Genomic DNA, 15869 nt, shown 5'->3' with positions numbered 1-15869 from the left:
TTCATATAGCCCCAGTGATTTCAATTATTAAATATATTTTATGGGCCACTTCACAATTTCTGTTGAAAAGTACTGAGCAGATGCTGACTACCAGTTCTGACATGTCCTTAAAAAAACATGAAACATATGAGTTTTATGAAGAATGCATAATATTTTGCTTTGATTTCTGATCTTTTATTCAAGAATAGTCAAAGCATGTTTTTAACACTGCAGCACATGACAAATCTTTTCTGTGAGATAAGTCAGTATATACGTGAGAGCACAGAGCCGTTAGCCCCAAGGTCATAGGTTAACTGAGCACTCGGGTTTGCCTTTCTCTGGCTGAAAATTCGGCTAGACAGTCCTGTGCAGCAATGCTCTTGGACTGAGTAAGACAAATAAAGCAGTGATAAATCTTCAAAGGCTTAAGAACACTCCAAAGAGAGAATTTTTCACATCAAACTGTCAGGAGACATCACTGCAGGATAAATAGAAACAGATACGATCTGACCGCGATGGCGCAGTGACAAACACTAATCCAGTGCACGAGAACTGACACTGTACCCAACCTAGAAAGTAGAGGTCTCCTCCTGGGATAATGAACTTAAGTCTCTTCTGGGCTTGCATGAAAATTTCAAGGCAGATTTATGAATTAGCTGAGAAAAGCCAGTCAGAGACCTGCTTCCTCAAAGAGACATTTCCAAGGAGGCCACATATCAAAAGCTGCCCAAAGACATCAGCTAATGATTACGGCCATTCCATCTCAGCGCTGTAATGTCATGGTTTACATCATCTGCTGCCTAAACACGAGCCATCACCCTGAGAAACAAGACTGGAAAGGCTCCTAGATCAGGGTAAACAAAGTCTACCATTTTTCATCTGGGCAGCAGAGCTCAGTGTTTTGTGCTGCCTGCTCTAGAAAACCAAAGACGGGATTAATCCACCTTCCAGCAGGACGGGCTCAGCCCTGGGCAACAGTGATCCTCGATGGCCTCCTGCAACATGGATATTCTGCCCTGCCGTCCCTGTGCTGAGTGCTGTCAGTCAGCACCCAGTCCAGAGACAGTTCTGGAGCAGCCAAAAGCTGCTTTTCCATGCAATGTGCCCCTGCGCTTCTGTGGCAAGCGTTCCCTCTCTGTCAGACGCTAGTGTGTAGTAATCAACAGAAACCTTCTCTTCCTCGGCCTCCTTCTACAACCTTAAACGAGCCCTCAAGGGATACGATTTCCCGACCTGCCTCAATTCCCTACCGGCAATTTAGAGAGTAGTTTTGAAAAATGCTTGATCCTTACCAATTTCCAATGAATCGGGGATCACTCTGGTCAATATAAACGGTTGTCCTAGGATCAACATAGAAACCAATAAGAAGTCCTCCTAGCAAGTATCCAGCTGCAGGACCGAGTGCTCCCATTACATACATGATGGCTGAGGAAATAAAAGGTCAGAGTCATACATCAATGAAATGAATGTGTCATTAGTTATTTACACATAAAATCCAAAAGTAAAAGATGCTTCTTAAAGCAGGGAGTTTTGTACCCTAAAACCTTCAGAGCCCTTTTTTGCAACCTCCAAAGGCAGCAATTTCTGCATAAGTAACATATTGATAACAAAATTACTGCTTTCTGTACATTTTCAGCCAAGTTATGGATGGAGGTCTATATATGTAGTATACTACTTTGGTATTTTGGATGGAAAGCATACTTGACTTTGACAATATTTTTCATATTTGGTAACATTTCCCTTGATTTAAAACAAAATTTAATACATAAATAGAAAAAATATAATTAATGGTAAGCAAACAGAAAAGCAAAGGATAAAAATTGTGCAAGATGCCAAAGAACAAAGTACAACATTCTAACTTAGTTATCAGACTAATACCGGGTTTAAAAGAATGATCAAAGTTGAGAAATCAAACATTCCTATTTCGGGGATTGACAGAATTATGTTTTTATTTGTGTAGCCATGGACTTGCCCCTGTTTTACATACTGATACCAGGTGACCATATATACCATATTTCCTGCAAGACTGCTGCCTTATTCAGAACATTTGATCTTTTAAATTTAAAATCTTAATGCTATTTTAAAAGAGATTTCCTAATTTAAAAAGCAAGTAAAATGAAAATAGGTTTCTCGTATGCAATGATACAAACACACATTTTACAACATCATCATGGTCCGAACATTGGATGACAGTGAAATCCTTGTAACTTGGAATAACAAAGTAGGAGATACCAACAGAAGGCTCCTATCTGCTGTGTCTTCTACAAGATACTCCTCAGAGTGCAGTCTCCAGTCCTGGTCCTTCAGCCATCCACACCAGGGCACGTGTGAGAAAACACCACAGCCCCCCTTTGGCTTGCGTGCCAGTGTTGTCAGGAGCAAGGGAGAGACAGAGGCAAGGAAAGACTATGTCTTAGCATGGGGCCAAGACGCAACTGGATCTGGGACCCAGGAAACCTTTCTGCATCTCCCAGTAGAGGCATAGTTGTGAGACACCAGTAGGAGCAGATAAAAACATCTGGTCTGTTTGCTGACAAGAACAGAGCTGAGGTTTAGGAATCCTGCTCTCAGTTCCAGTTTTTGAAAGGTGGATAATTTAGAGGCTGTCATTTGCCTCGCCCTTAAGTCTTGCCAATTCCACTCCTTTCCTTTTCTACTTCTGCAAATCCCAAACCAACTTTTGAACTAAGCCAAGGTCAGTTATCACAACCTTAAATTCAGACATCTTTTACAAGATCCATATGACCACAACATCAAGACCACAGCCATTTTCCAAAGATTGTTCTCTTGTAAGGGACCAGCTGTATCAGCTATATCAGTCCATTGGGCCTGATGGGATTCATCCCAGACCACTGAAGGAGCTAGCAGATGTTATGGCAGGACCCCTCTTGTTCATATACCAAAGGTCTTGGGAGTCTGGGGAAGTCCCTGCTGACTGGAAGCTAGCCAATGTTATTCCAATCTACAAAAAGGGCATGAGGGAAGACCCAGGGAACTACAGACCTGTTAGTCTAACCTCAGTTCCTGGAAAAATTAGGGAGAAGATTATACTGGGTACTATTGAAAAGCATTTGAAGAATAATGCAATCATCAGGCACAGTCAACATGGGTTCAGAAAAGGAAAGTCCTGTTTAACTAATTCGATATCTTTCTATGATAAGGTCACCCACCGGGTGGATGAAGGGAAGGCGGTGCATGTAGTTTTTCTGGATTTTAGTAAGGCTTTTGATACTGTCCCTCACAGCTTCCTTCCAGACAAGTTGTCCAACTGTGGGATGAGTGGATTCACAGAGTGCTGGGTGAAGAACTGGCTGAAGGGCAGAGCTCAAAGGATTTCAGTGAACGGGGCTACATCTGGCTGGTGACCGGTCACCAGCGGTGTTCCTCAGGGTTCAATTCTAGGGCCAGTTCTGTTCAATGTATTTATCAACAATCTGCATGCAGGAGTTGAATGCACCATTAGCACGTTTGCTGATGATACCAAGCTGGGGGGTGCTGTTGGCTCTCTTGAGGGACAGGAGGCCTTGCAGATGGATCTAGATAGATTGAAACATTGGACAATGATTAATGGGATGAAATCTAACAAGTCAAAATGCCGGATTCTGTACCTCGGACGGAATAATACCGGGCACAAGTATAAACTGGGAGAGGAGTGGCTGGGAAGCAGCCCTGCAGAAAGGGATCTGGGGGTGCTGGTCGACAGCAGGCTCAATACGAGTCAGCAGTGTGCCCTGGCAGCCACGAGGGCAAACCGCATCCTGGGGGGCATCAAACACAGTGCAACCAGCCGGTCAAGAGGGGCGATTATCCTGCTGTATTCAGCGTTGGTGCGGCCTCACCTTGACTACTGTGTGCAGTTCTGGGCCCCACAATTTAAGAAGGATGTGAAGGTCCTTGAATGTGTCCAGAGGAGGGCAACAAAGCTGGTGAAAGGGCTGGAAGGAATGCCCTATGGGGAGCAGCTAAGGACTTTGGGCTTGTCTAGTTTGGAGAAAAGGAGGCTGAGGGGAGACCTCATTGCTCTCTACAGCTTCCTGAGGAGAGGAAGTGCAGAGGGAAGTGCTGGTCTCTTCTCCCTGGGATCCAGTAATAGGATACATGGGGATGGTTCAAAGCTGCACCAGAGGAGGTTTAGACTGGACATTAGGAAGCATTTCTTTACCGAGAGGGTGATCAAACACTGGAAAAGGCCTCCTAGAGAGGTGGTCAATGCCCCAAGCCTGTCAGTGTTTAAGAGGCATTTGGACAATGCCCTTAACAACATGCTTTAACTTTTGGTCAGCCCTGAATTGGTCAGGCAGTTGGACTAGATGATTGTTGTAGGTTCCTTCCAACTGAAATAGTCTAGTCTAGTCTAGTCTATTCCCCTACTCCATCTCATTCCTTTCCTTAATGCATCCTGTAGTACTCATTCCTTTTAAGACGCTTCTGCCCTGCTTCCCGTACTGTCTGGCTGTAAGCACAAAAGGCAAGAGGGGTGGTAAGGGATAGTCTCTGCTGTCCACTCACATATCTGGTACCACCGAAACCCAAGCTCCAGCAGCACACCACCACTTGCTCAGCTGCTGCAGATCCACTATGTAGCACATGAAAAAACAACTGATTATGTAATTCTCTGAGAACATCATCTTCACTGCAAAATCTCTATCTCCACAGGGTATCTGTGGACCCGTCACTCTCCATGGCGTTATGCAGACTTCATCCTATTTGGTCCCATCCTCAATCAGACATGCTGCATCCTAGACTGCAGCAGCTGAGGAAGCATAACTGAGTTGTTAGAGCTTGGGTTTCTGCGTTACCAGTTATAGTAAATTATATCTCATGGACAAAATAAGCAAAAAGAAATCACTAAATCTTGACTGATTAAACCAAAATAACTTGTACATTTTCATCTTATGTTTTGAAATAAGAGAAAGAAGAAAAAGAACATTCTCATGAGTAAAAAGGGGCTGCTATCTGAGAGTTATATTGCAGGGAAAAAAATCACAGAAGCTACCACAAAAGGTAAACTGCCTATAGTAAAAAATGCTTCCAGACTACAAATTGATTAAACAGATTAATCACTTTGAAATTACTCTTTTTTAAACACATTCTCAGGTTTTATGAAACCTGCGATTTCAAATAATTAGATTTTACTGAAGTCCTTTCCGCATAATGGTTTCCAGAACCGTGTTCACTATTTAAATTTATTCCAGCCATGTTCCCTTCTGGATTGATTGTAAACAATTCTCTGTATGCCTAAAATGCTCCATCAGACATTGTAACACTGCTCCTTAGCAGTAAGTGGTTAGATAAACCCCACAGTAACTATTATTTGCAAAATGCTCATCATGAGGAGAGGAAAAAAAACCAACCTCCATCCACTATAATAAATTTTGTCCTACAAATGTTTGCTTGGAAAATTGATTCAAACAACTACAGCAAACTCAGATTACTAAAAAGTTTACAAGGAAACACAAAGAGAGTAAAAGAGTGACCTAATCCATTCATTTCAGTATTCAGAAAAATACTGCTGCATTTATTCAGCTTCAGTTCCACGACTGAAACACGCAAAATGCAGCAACTGCTCAGGCTTAGAAGCACTACCCAGACAGTGTATTTTGTACATCTGGTAACTTCAGAAGGTTTTCTTCATAAGCAGAAATACTGTACAGTAAAGATAAAAATAACAGTGTACACTGTGCTCCATTAGAGGAGGGAATGCTGTCCACCATTTCAAAAGTATTTTAAAATTAGTATACTGTTCAGGCTTCAAGATTTTTTTTAATATAACTTACAGACAACATGTAACTTTCCAGTTCTTTCAGAAAACAGAGAGCCCCCGTGTGCCTCGTCCAGTGCAGGAGGAAACCTCTGAGCAGACGAGTTCCACAATTGCCATTTTAAGACACCTTGCAGCATCTTCCTCAGCACCTAGTAATGGCCACTATCAGAAACCGGACACCAAGTGCAATAAACTGAGTTGGACTTCTAAATAGGACTAAAGATAGAGCATGGCAAGTAAAAGATTTTGATATTTCAAAATGAGGTACTTGAAAAAATTTGCCCCAAGCCTCCACACCTTGCTGTGGAAGTGAAGGGAGAGCCATCTCCAAGAATCACTCTGGCAGGCTACTCAGGGTCCTGGACCCTTGAAATTCTGGTTACAGCCCTCACAGCTATGCACCCCAATGTCCAGGAATAAAGAGGTTCCTGATTCCGAAACAAGATTACTGGATGATACGGAAAGGAAACTAAACTAGAAACAGATTCAATCAGGGCATCATCAAAATTGAATCCACTTCACAAATAAAAAATTCAATGGAGAACTGTTCCATAATTTTTTTCACTCAGGTCACTAGAAGGTCTCCAGCTTCCGGACGAAAAACGTTCTGAAACATGTAGATGATGTAGGAGCACCTTCCTTTCAGCCCCCTGCCTGGCATTTCAGCTAGCTCTTTTTGGTCCTCCCTCTTTGGGCCATGATCTGGGATCTTCATCTAGGGAGTGGCACTGATTCAACAGCCAAGAAATTTCAACCACAGAAGTAACAAACATTTTTATCAGCGGAATGCTGGAGTACTGTGATGCAGAGGCAGGCCACATGGTATCCAGATGATTTTTTAAATTGTCCTTAAGGAAATCCAGGATTTGTCTTTTAACCTCCTCGCCATAACCTTGACTGGTGCTTAGATTTGCAAGTTGCCTTCAAATTTCTTAAGTCATAAAAAACTATGCTATAAAATAGCAGTATTATCTCCTTTCCCATGATAAAATAGAGATGATGTGCATTCTACAAGTTATAGCTCTACTCCAAACATTAAATCATCTTCAAAAGGTTACATGAGGAAACTATTGTTAATATAGACACATGGGCTACAACATTCATCTGATTCTCTTCTGATTGGTTTTCATTGAAATGAAAAATTGTACCCCTCAGAGTTACTACATTAGCCATGCATGTTCAATGCTGGCAAGTCACTGAGTACACTTCTCTGGAAACATGGGTCTCTCTAGGAAAGAGCATCCGCAGGTCACACACTCTTAGCTGTATTAGAGCCATCTGAGAACTACTCATTACATTCAACACAACCAGCTCAGACTGGACCTTGCAAAAGTTTTTCCCCAGAAGCCTGTCGTAGCTTGCTGCTGCTGTGATGTAGGATCTTAAGTCTTCAAACCAAAGCATGGGTTAGTCTGCTAAAATTACATGGTATTTAACAAGATAATTTCAAAGACCAAAGACCTTGCAGATTCTTTCAAGTTTCCCTTTTCTCTGAAGAACTCAGCAGTGACCTTTAAAGGTCCCTTTCAACCCAAACCATTCTATGATTCTATGATTGGGGAGGAGTTTGTATTAGCAAGCACACCTCTTCCCCTGGGTGCAGATTCTCTTCAGTGACGAGGGATAGCTTTTCCCAGCCCTCCCAAACCTGGGCTTTCAGATCGTAGTTCTACCTCTGACGTAGACTGTAAATGAGTAAAAATACCCTGGTTCAGACACAGTTAGTTAAGTGCCCATTTGCCCCCATGATATCCAGCCATGGTTATTTTAATTCCTTTGAAGTTTTGTACCTGAGGAGCTTCTCTGCCTCACTGAGTATGCCCTCAGCATATTATCTCAGGCACAACACCATGCCAGCAAGGCGGTCTAGTTTTGAAACTGCAGCTGGCTATGGCTAGCCAGTCTTAGCCACAAACATCTACCACAGCTAAGATGTTGGATGGGAGAGAGAGGGATCAAAGCAACAGTAATTGAATTACACATGGAATTTACCTACGAAAGCGAAATAAGATCAAGTGATGTCATTCTTCTCCACTGAAAAGTTTATCCTGGGACATGTTGCAATGAATGCTGGCATTTTGACAACATTTGACAAAATGATAATACTGTCTATTTCTTCTATTCATAGGAGATTCTTCTTCAACAAAAGAAAGCTTTACGTAGAGCCTATTGCAGCACTGTATGACTACAGTAAGATGGACTGAATCATCTACGGGTCCAAAAAACCCTGCGTTCATATCACATGCATGAAATAACTTTGTTGCCAAAGGTTTTTTTTTTTTTAATCTATCCACACTATAAAAATATACTGAGACAGAGGTCATAAAAACACTTTGAATGTCCTTTTCCTCCTCCAATCACACCAAATGACAACTTCGATAAATTTTGCATATTGGAATATATAACATATGTCCCTATGGCATCCTCAAATGCATACATTGTTAACCCTCCAACCGTGCCTTTTTATATTAGTAATGGCAGTACCAATTAAAGTCGCAAGCATCGTATTGTGCCTAGATGAACAGAAAGTTCACAACATTAGTGGGTTACAAGAGGCTCTCTGGCTTCTGGGTTTTAAAAAAGCCACTTTGGTTTAAAAACAAAGGCATATATCGCTCAGTGCCTCTCATCTCCTCTGTGTGCACACACATGTCACCACACAGAGTTTATCACTGGATGAGGAGGAACATTTCTGAAAGAGCCCATTGTTCAAATCTTGGCAAGCACGTAACCATAGTACAACTGTTCATTTCTTACATGTGTAAGGCAAGCAGAATTTGACCTTTATTCTATTTTCAATGAAAGTTTAGAATTTGCAAAATCCTGCAAAAGCTACAGTATGCATTCTGGAGTTTATATATATATATATATATATATATATATGTGCATGTTTTTTCCTGTCAGAATAGTATGGCAGATTTTGCAGGATACTTTGTAGTGACATAGAGGTATAATCCTTTTATATCTGTAGATTTCAATTTTTTACTCCAAAAACTTAACTGACATTAGCATGAGGTATTGATTAGGAAACAGAGATATAAAAGATAAAATTTATCCCCCATAGTCATGCAGTAGAGTAGAAAGTCCAGGAGTATAATTTACCTCACCAACGCAATAACGCAGTGTCCTACCTGCTGAAGAACACTCATCTGAAAGAACAGCACAAGGGAGAATAAAAACAACAAAAAAAGGAAACACTCATGTGAATTTGCAAGAAAAGCCTTGTGTTTATACATTACCTGTCTACAACCTGAGGAGTGAGCTTTATCAGAAATGGCAAGATGAACTTTATATAATCCTGACTGTGTCTCTGTGTGTCAGGAAATTTAGGGGGCTACAGAAAAAAAAAGTCACAGGGTTTATCATTTGGTATTTTGCAAGCAAAAGCATCATCACCATGCTATGGTATCATAGCATCCGCTCTAGTCCTACTGCAGCACATTTCCCTGGAAAGCTGAGCTATGCTGTCACTGGAGAATAAACAGCAGGATATTTCTCTAAGGGACAGAGCAGGTTTTAACTTCCCCACAGAACAAAGCTGACAGGCAGAGGTTTCAATGGGGAACATGTCTCGGCTCTCCCCTGTTCCTCTCATGTCCCAGCACTGTGATGGGGTAGAAAGGAACATGCATAAAGCAGCTTTCAAAGAAACATTGCTCCCATTCATAAAGGCTTATTTACTTCATCCTGTCTAAATTCACCCACACAGAAGCTACCCAAAAAACCATAAGGTTTAACCACTCTTTTGAGCCTGAGGACACAAAACTGAGAGGAGTTGTGAGCAGAAGCCTGCATACTTCTCAAAAGCTTTTAAGTCAGGAAATCAGTTCACTTCCTTCTTTTCTTCATGAATACACAGCCAAGCCTATCTATACATGCTTTAGGATTTTTTCTTTAATGTGGTTATTTGCCCAGGAAAAACAATGCTTTGAGCATTATTGCAGTTCAGATAACAACGTACAGATCAAATCTTTAAATCATTTCCTTTCAAAATGTATTAGCGTTATCATGACTTTAAAAGTCTCCCAGATGCAGTGGTCCACTCAAAACAATAAATAGAGCAGCAGAACTACTCCAGTAGCCTCCCTTGATCTTTGATTAGAATATATTTGTCACTATTTTCACAAGCAGATTCCACAGATCTAGGAGACAAATTTTTAGAGAAGCATAACTAAAGCATAATTTCACATGCCTACCATGCAAACTAAAATGAATGGTCCAGCTTACCACTCCATTAAAAAATGCTGAACACTAAATTAAATACAAATATGTCCAGTGACTTGCCAAAGTCAGATGAAAAGCATTACATTTTTACTTTTCTCTTACAGATTTATTACTAAGGTATCATTTGTATCGGAACAGATATCTTTCTCTGGCTTAAACAGCTGAGCTGCTTTATGCTTTGTATTCTCCATTTGTGGTCGTATTCTAAAACATTACAATCATTTTCACAGGATCCAATTCTAACATCACAAAAAAACAGGAAAATAACCCCAAACAAAACAAGCTAAAATAGGCTGCCTATCCCAAAGTGTACCTCTCATATACACTGTCACTGCCACGCTGCGCCCAGTCACTTGCTATGCTGTGGAGCCACAGTGACTACAAAGCAATTCATCTTAAATCAAAATTTCACAGGACTCAGCACTTGTCTTTAGGTTACACTATCAACAAGTGTGTGCATCCAATCCAAAATCTGAAAACATTGAAAATATCAAAGAAGAAAGGCTTGCACTTGTACTATGTTATTTCAGCCTCAGAGATCCTTGGCTTAAGAAAAGATTGTCCCAAGAAAAACTACTCCAGTGCTTAAAATGGAGTCTTTATTTCGTTCTTCCTAAAACCTGAGAACTGTGGAAGCAGAAACTCAAGGGGCAACTGATGACTGTCCCATTCTTTAGAGACAACTGTTTCATTTGGAAACACAAATATTACTTCTTTTTTTTCTTCAAAATCTGTCTTTTTTCTCTTTATATTCACCTATAAATAAACATTTGCAGATAATATTACCAAGTATGACTTGTGGTTAGTAAGTAAATATGAAAAAGACACATCTGCTCTAAGAGTTTAGTGAAAACAGCTGCAATTTCCGAGTGCAGTTTCCGTATCAATGTGGTTAACTGAATTTAGACACCATGCATGAGGAAATTCTTAGATCTGATAATTAAGCAAATCAGGCTTTATCAGCTTTATCAGTTCTTAAATCAATTTGAAGCAAGAACCTTCTGGTGACAGTATTCCAAAAGCACATATAGCTATCTCTAACTTTAAGCCTACGGAAAGTCCCCACTGATGCGAATGGCTTGCGTGACCAAAGATAAGCTTGTCTATACTTGCATGATCAGAACCTAAACTGAAAACAAAGATGCTCTGACATTCTTTCCATGGACTAAGAGGCATTGGTCCCCTCAGGAAATGTCTTTTAAAAACAGAAGTGTCAACAACTACTTAAATGCATGAATATGAGAGCAATGAAAACTGTCTTTCTTAAACTTACTCTGAGGTGTTTTTCCACATGTAGGAATTTTAATTTGGAAATGCGCTGTTATTGAAATTTAGCTCTCAGAAAGATGCATACACGACTTGTGCTGAATGCAGTGAGAATGTCCAAAGATGTCCTGAAAGGCAAAACTTTGCTCTTGGCTGTTATTTTCTGGAAATGGGTTTCAAAAAAAGCTCCACATCTTACCTTCAGGTTTTTCCAAGTCTCTGTCAGTATGTTGCATCATAAACATAAGACAAATTAATGTATCCCGAGAAGGTCGCTAGCTGTGAGTTCCCAAACTCTGACGTTTCAAAAGAGCATGTTTCTTAAAGATGTTTTCTTTTGTGAATGCCTTTAACTAATGGAACTAGGCAGAGATGTTGACCCTTCATGTAAATACCTACTGAGTGACTCCTCGGTCCCTTCTGAATTCTTGATCTGTCAGCATCCCAAAGTTACCTTCAATGAAACATCATAAATGTAATGTTCATTTCCATACAGAAAATTATCTACTGTGTATAACCACTAACCTAAATCCTAAGCAAACTACTACTCCAAATTATTTTAAAAGCCTTTAACATTTCAAATCCAAGAAATAAGTGTTAGATTTCATTGTCTTATTTCCCATTCATTCAAACACTGAAAGCTAAATCCACAGTAGTGAATTCATCACTCACACTAGTAGGATCCTATAAGTTAGTGGGGCTACTCGCACGAGACAGGCAGGATTTGGCACTTCTGTCCTGTTACTCGGTGATGTTCCTAATAAGAGGACACTGAAGTTGTTGGCTGTCTTTAAGAGGTACTGGAGCAGCCTCTTGACTCACAGTCATTCTTTCCGTTAAGTCATGTCAAATGGGAATATCTCATCTCTGCCTTTTAATTGCTTGGCTTTGTTTTTTTAATGCTTTGGCAGTTGAAGGCACACACATACGTTTAATTTTCATTGGGGACTATCCCCAGGCACGTGCTTATGGACTCTGTTGATCTCAACTTCTTAAAAATAATTTTCGTTTCTTTAGTATTACTTCTAACTAAACTGGAGTGAGGCTGGATTGTTGCATCTCATCCCCTTTTCTTTAGGTTATCATAACTGAAAAATATCAAGCAGTGAAAGACAAAATTTGGCCTGCAAGCAGACCTCACCAGGTAGATCACGAATAATCAAATGAAAGAAAGAGACTGAAATATTTTTAAATCCTGTGAATTTAAAATTGCAGTGAGAAAGCCCAGGACCATAGCTACAAGACCAGCAGAACCCAGCCCAGAAGAGTATTTCAGAATGTCTGTCCTAGTTTTATATCATGTTCAGGCAGTGTAACAGCAGAAGCAGGCAGGAATATATCGTTCAGGTCCTCTCATTTCTTTTTGCAGGGAGAATGTTTTTCCTGGAGGAAAAGCAAGGGGAGAGCCTGGTGAAATTTTTCAGGTACAGGACCAGATTTTACAGTATGCCATCATGTAACATGGGAAGAACAAGGAATAAGTACCAGTTCCTTAGCAAAGACTATGTACCTAATGTCTATGGATCTGGGCTTTACTGGTTATTGTGCACAAAACAGGTAATGGCACACATAAATATCTGATTTTCAGAGGCAGGTTTGATACACATTTTGCATACTTCATCATTATCCAAAACCAGACCCTTTGTGCCTAGGAAAGAAACTGTGAGGAAGAATCAAAGATAGACCAACTATCTACTGAAAGATAAGGTTAGGTGCTGATAGTCAAAGAATTTCTATATACATTCACTTTTCCTTTGTCCCACCAGCAAGACAACAGAACAAAGAAGTAAAGAGGGAAATTATTTCAATCATGTTCTCTCAGAATTAATTTCCTTTCAAAAACTGGTTTCTGCCTAGGAGGCACAGGTTAATTATTGAAAATGTCGGTGATCGCTTTTCCCTTGACAACCTCTCGTTAATAGATTGCAAAGAAGGGCAAGACAAATAGCATTTCTTCTTGTTTTCTTTGTAAATTGCACTTACATTTTCATCTTTCAACCGAAACAACAGGAATTACAGTTCATTACTCATATCTGACTGAAAATCTGCCTGTAAGCAAAAGCACATTATTCCAGTAATTTGCAGATGACCCTGTTAGTTTTATTAACATTTATTGTGTTGCTAAAGAAGTTATTTTTCTACATTCAAAAATGCTGAAAGCTGCAATAGCCTCAATAAAAAAAATATTAAATAACAATTTGCAAAGTGAAATGTAGAGCCTATAGCCATATTTGAAACCATATTGAAAATATTATTACAGGTCAAAGAGTCTGAAAAACATTTCCATCCATGTGTAACAGTTATAAATAGCGGAGGCTATTTATTTTGGCTATAGGACAACACCACCATTTTATGAAAACCTCCAAAGTTTCAAAATTTGCTCTTTATTCTCATAGGAACAAACATCGTTTGGGCATTTTCATGAAACTGGAATTACACTGAAATATTTGTTTCTGGAAAAAACCTTGAGCTTTGGGTTCTGTGTTAGGGGTCTCTCCTTCTCTGTGTCTCCATTGAGGGATCATAAGATAGACATGAGAGTTCATTCAACTCCATGTTCTGGTTGGAGACAGCAGAGTTTTTTGCTGCAGCACCAAAATGAATTTCTTCACCATCCAAGCACAGTCTCCTTATCAACAACAGATGCATGATGGAAATGACAGGCTTCTATCTTCTCCACCACTGCTCACAACAAAAAAGCTTTTGGTTTTGATGCAACAGCAAAATGTTCTTAATGGCTCTAATCACAACTTCTAGTACAATTAGGGCAGGAGTAGTAAAACCACCTAGAAGGAAACGGTACTTAGACAGATCTTCAGGGCTAGATAGCCAGGTCTTAGATCTTAGATCAATATTATATAAATAACAGGTCTTGCAGTGAACCCAGGCCATGACAAGCCTGACCATGGACCACATGGCCTTAGTATCAGCAGAGCAGAAGAAACTTCTGCATATCCCTGTGGCAACACCGAATACCAGGACCACTGTGAGCTTCTAGGCCATGACTTGGATTCACTGAACTAAAAGACTCCTGGGATTTAATACCTTGAATTAAAGAAGAAATAACTCTGAGTTAGGGAAAGGGTTATCTTCACCCTTGTGTAGACACCCCAGCCTATGGAGAAATGCCCGCAAGAAATGCCCCAGCACCTCCTTCCTTTCCCATAGTGAAGGAGCTAATGGGTGCCCCATGGAGAAACAAACTGTTCCCAAACGACCCTGGCACTCTTGACACAGTCCCATGAAATAGGACACAGAAGCACAGAGCTGCTGCTGTTGATCCCTGAAAAGGCTCTGCTAAACCCGATAGATCAAGGGATGTGAATTGCCGGAGATATACAGGGAATTTTGAGAAAAAGAAATGGAGATCTCAGAGAGCCATGGAGAAAAGAGGGGAATACAGTTTTGTAAGGAACCAAAAGGAAGGAAATTCATTCATTTTTTTTGCTTTGGACAGAAAACCACCACAGACACCATTTGTCAGTAACAAACTGATTCCATAAATACATATGAATGCTTAGACAGTTTTAGTTAGGGTCCTGAAAGAAATGAATGTACGTCTCACAGGGAAAAGAGATACTGACATGCAAAGTCAATAATCAAATAAAAATTATGAAAATATTTTGGTCTGGCATTGTTAAGTAATGTTTTACTGGTTTGGTTTGGTTTGGTTTGGTTTTGTCTATGTGACAAGTAAAAATAACTTGATTTTTTCAAATGCTAACCTGTATTCCTACATAAAGGTCAAAATAATGCAATGTAATTTAAATATTTCAACCTTATCAAAAATAAATCATTTTTTCTACATGAAAAAAAATTTAATCTATATATCCCAAAAATCAAGATTTAATTGAATCATAATTTGCCAGAGCAAAACCATCAGAACATCTTTATCAGAGCTACTAAATGGCATAGTTTAAACACCAAGTGTAACATTGAAAAAGTAATTACTCTTACAAAAGGTTCTCCTTAACGGTAACATTATAATTACATGTCTTCCTTTTTAAGATATAAATTGTCACTGTGATTTAGGCTCCATTTGCAGCTCATTCCCAGTCACAGTAAGATATGTTAATGTGTTAATAAAATTCAGAAGTATTACTAACTTGCAGTGTTAGCATTTCCAAGAGAAAATTATTTATATTACAGGGATCCTTCCAAGATATTTCAAAACACCGTACATGGTTGATTTACAAAAACGGAAAAATTTAGAATCAGCTATAGTTACTTTCACTGATTAGGTAATTTAATTATTCAGCTGACATGTTTTGGGGAAAATTGGCCAACATCCTTTTATTTAGTCTGCAATTTTTTTAAATAAAGACTGTTCATTCTGTTTCTTTCTCTCTTCTGTGAGTAGAATTAGACATGACAGCTTTGTTTCTCAACTACTTAGATTAGCAGATTATTAAGCATATTGTTATTCTCCAATAGTAAAAGATGCTTTCACATTTAGCAGACCGAGATGAAAAACGTGGTGGCTAGAGGCTATGTACAAATGACTTTCAGCCAACTTTAGGCACACTTTTATAGCAGTAACTTTTTTAACAGAATAATTAACTATATTATATACCTAGGGATGTGGCAGACTCTCTGTGAGTGGTTCGTTTTAAGCTAAATGGCTTTATATAAATAG

At 39.6% G+C, this 15869-nt stretch overlaps 1 protein-coding gene across 1 annotated transcript in view; it reads right to left on the bottom strand.

Annotated features, from left to right (window-relative positions):
* SLCO5A1 (solute carrier organic anion transporter family member 5A1) overlaps positions 1–15869 on the bottom strand; it is a 74880-nt gene that overhangs the window by 40718 nt on the left and 18293 nt on the right. Inside the window, exon 2 of the mRNA XM_075140647.1 lies at positions 1272–1404. Within this exon, the coding sequence (XP_074996748.1) occupies positions 1272–1404 (133 nt within the window). The remainder of the gene's footprint in view (positions 1–1271; positions 1405–15869) is intronic.

This window comes from Calonectris borealis, chromosome 2, assembly GCF_964195595.1.
Source record: "Calonectris borealis chromosome 2, bCalBor7.hap1.2, whole genome shotgun sequence".
NCBI classification, from domain to species: domain Eukaryota; kingdom Metazoa; phylum Chordata; class Aves; order Procellariiformes; family Procellariidae; genus Calonectris; species Calonectris borealis.
Note: the sequence above shows the minus strand (reverse complement) of the source record. Positions and strands in the feature narration are given on the sequence as shown.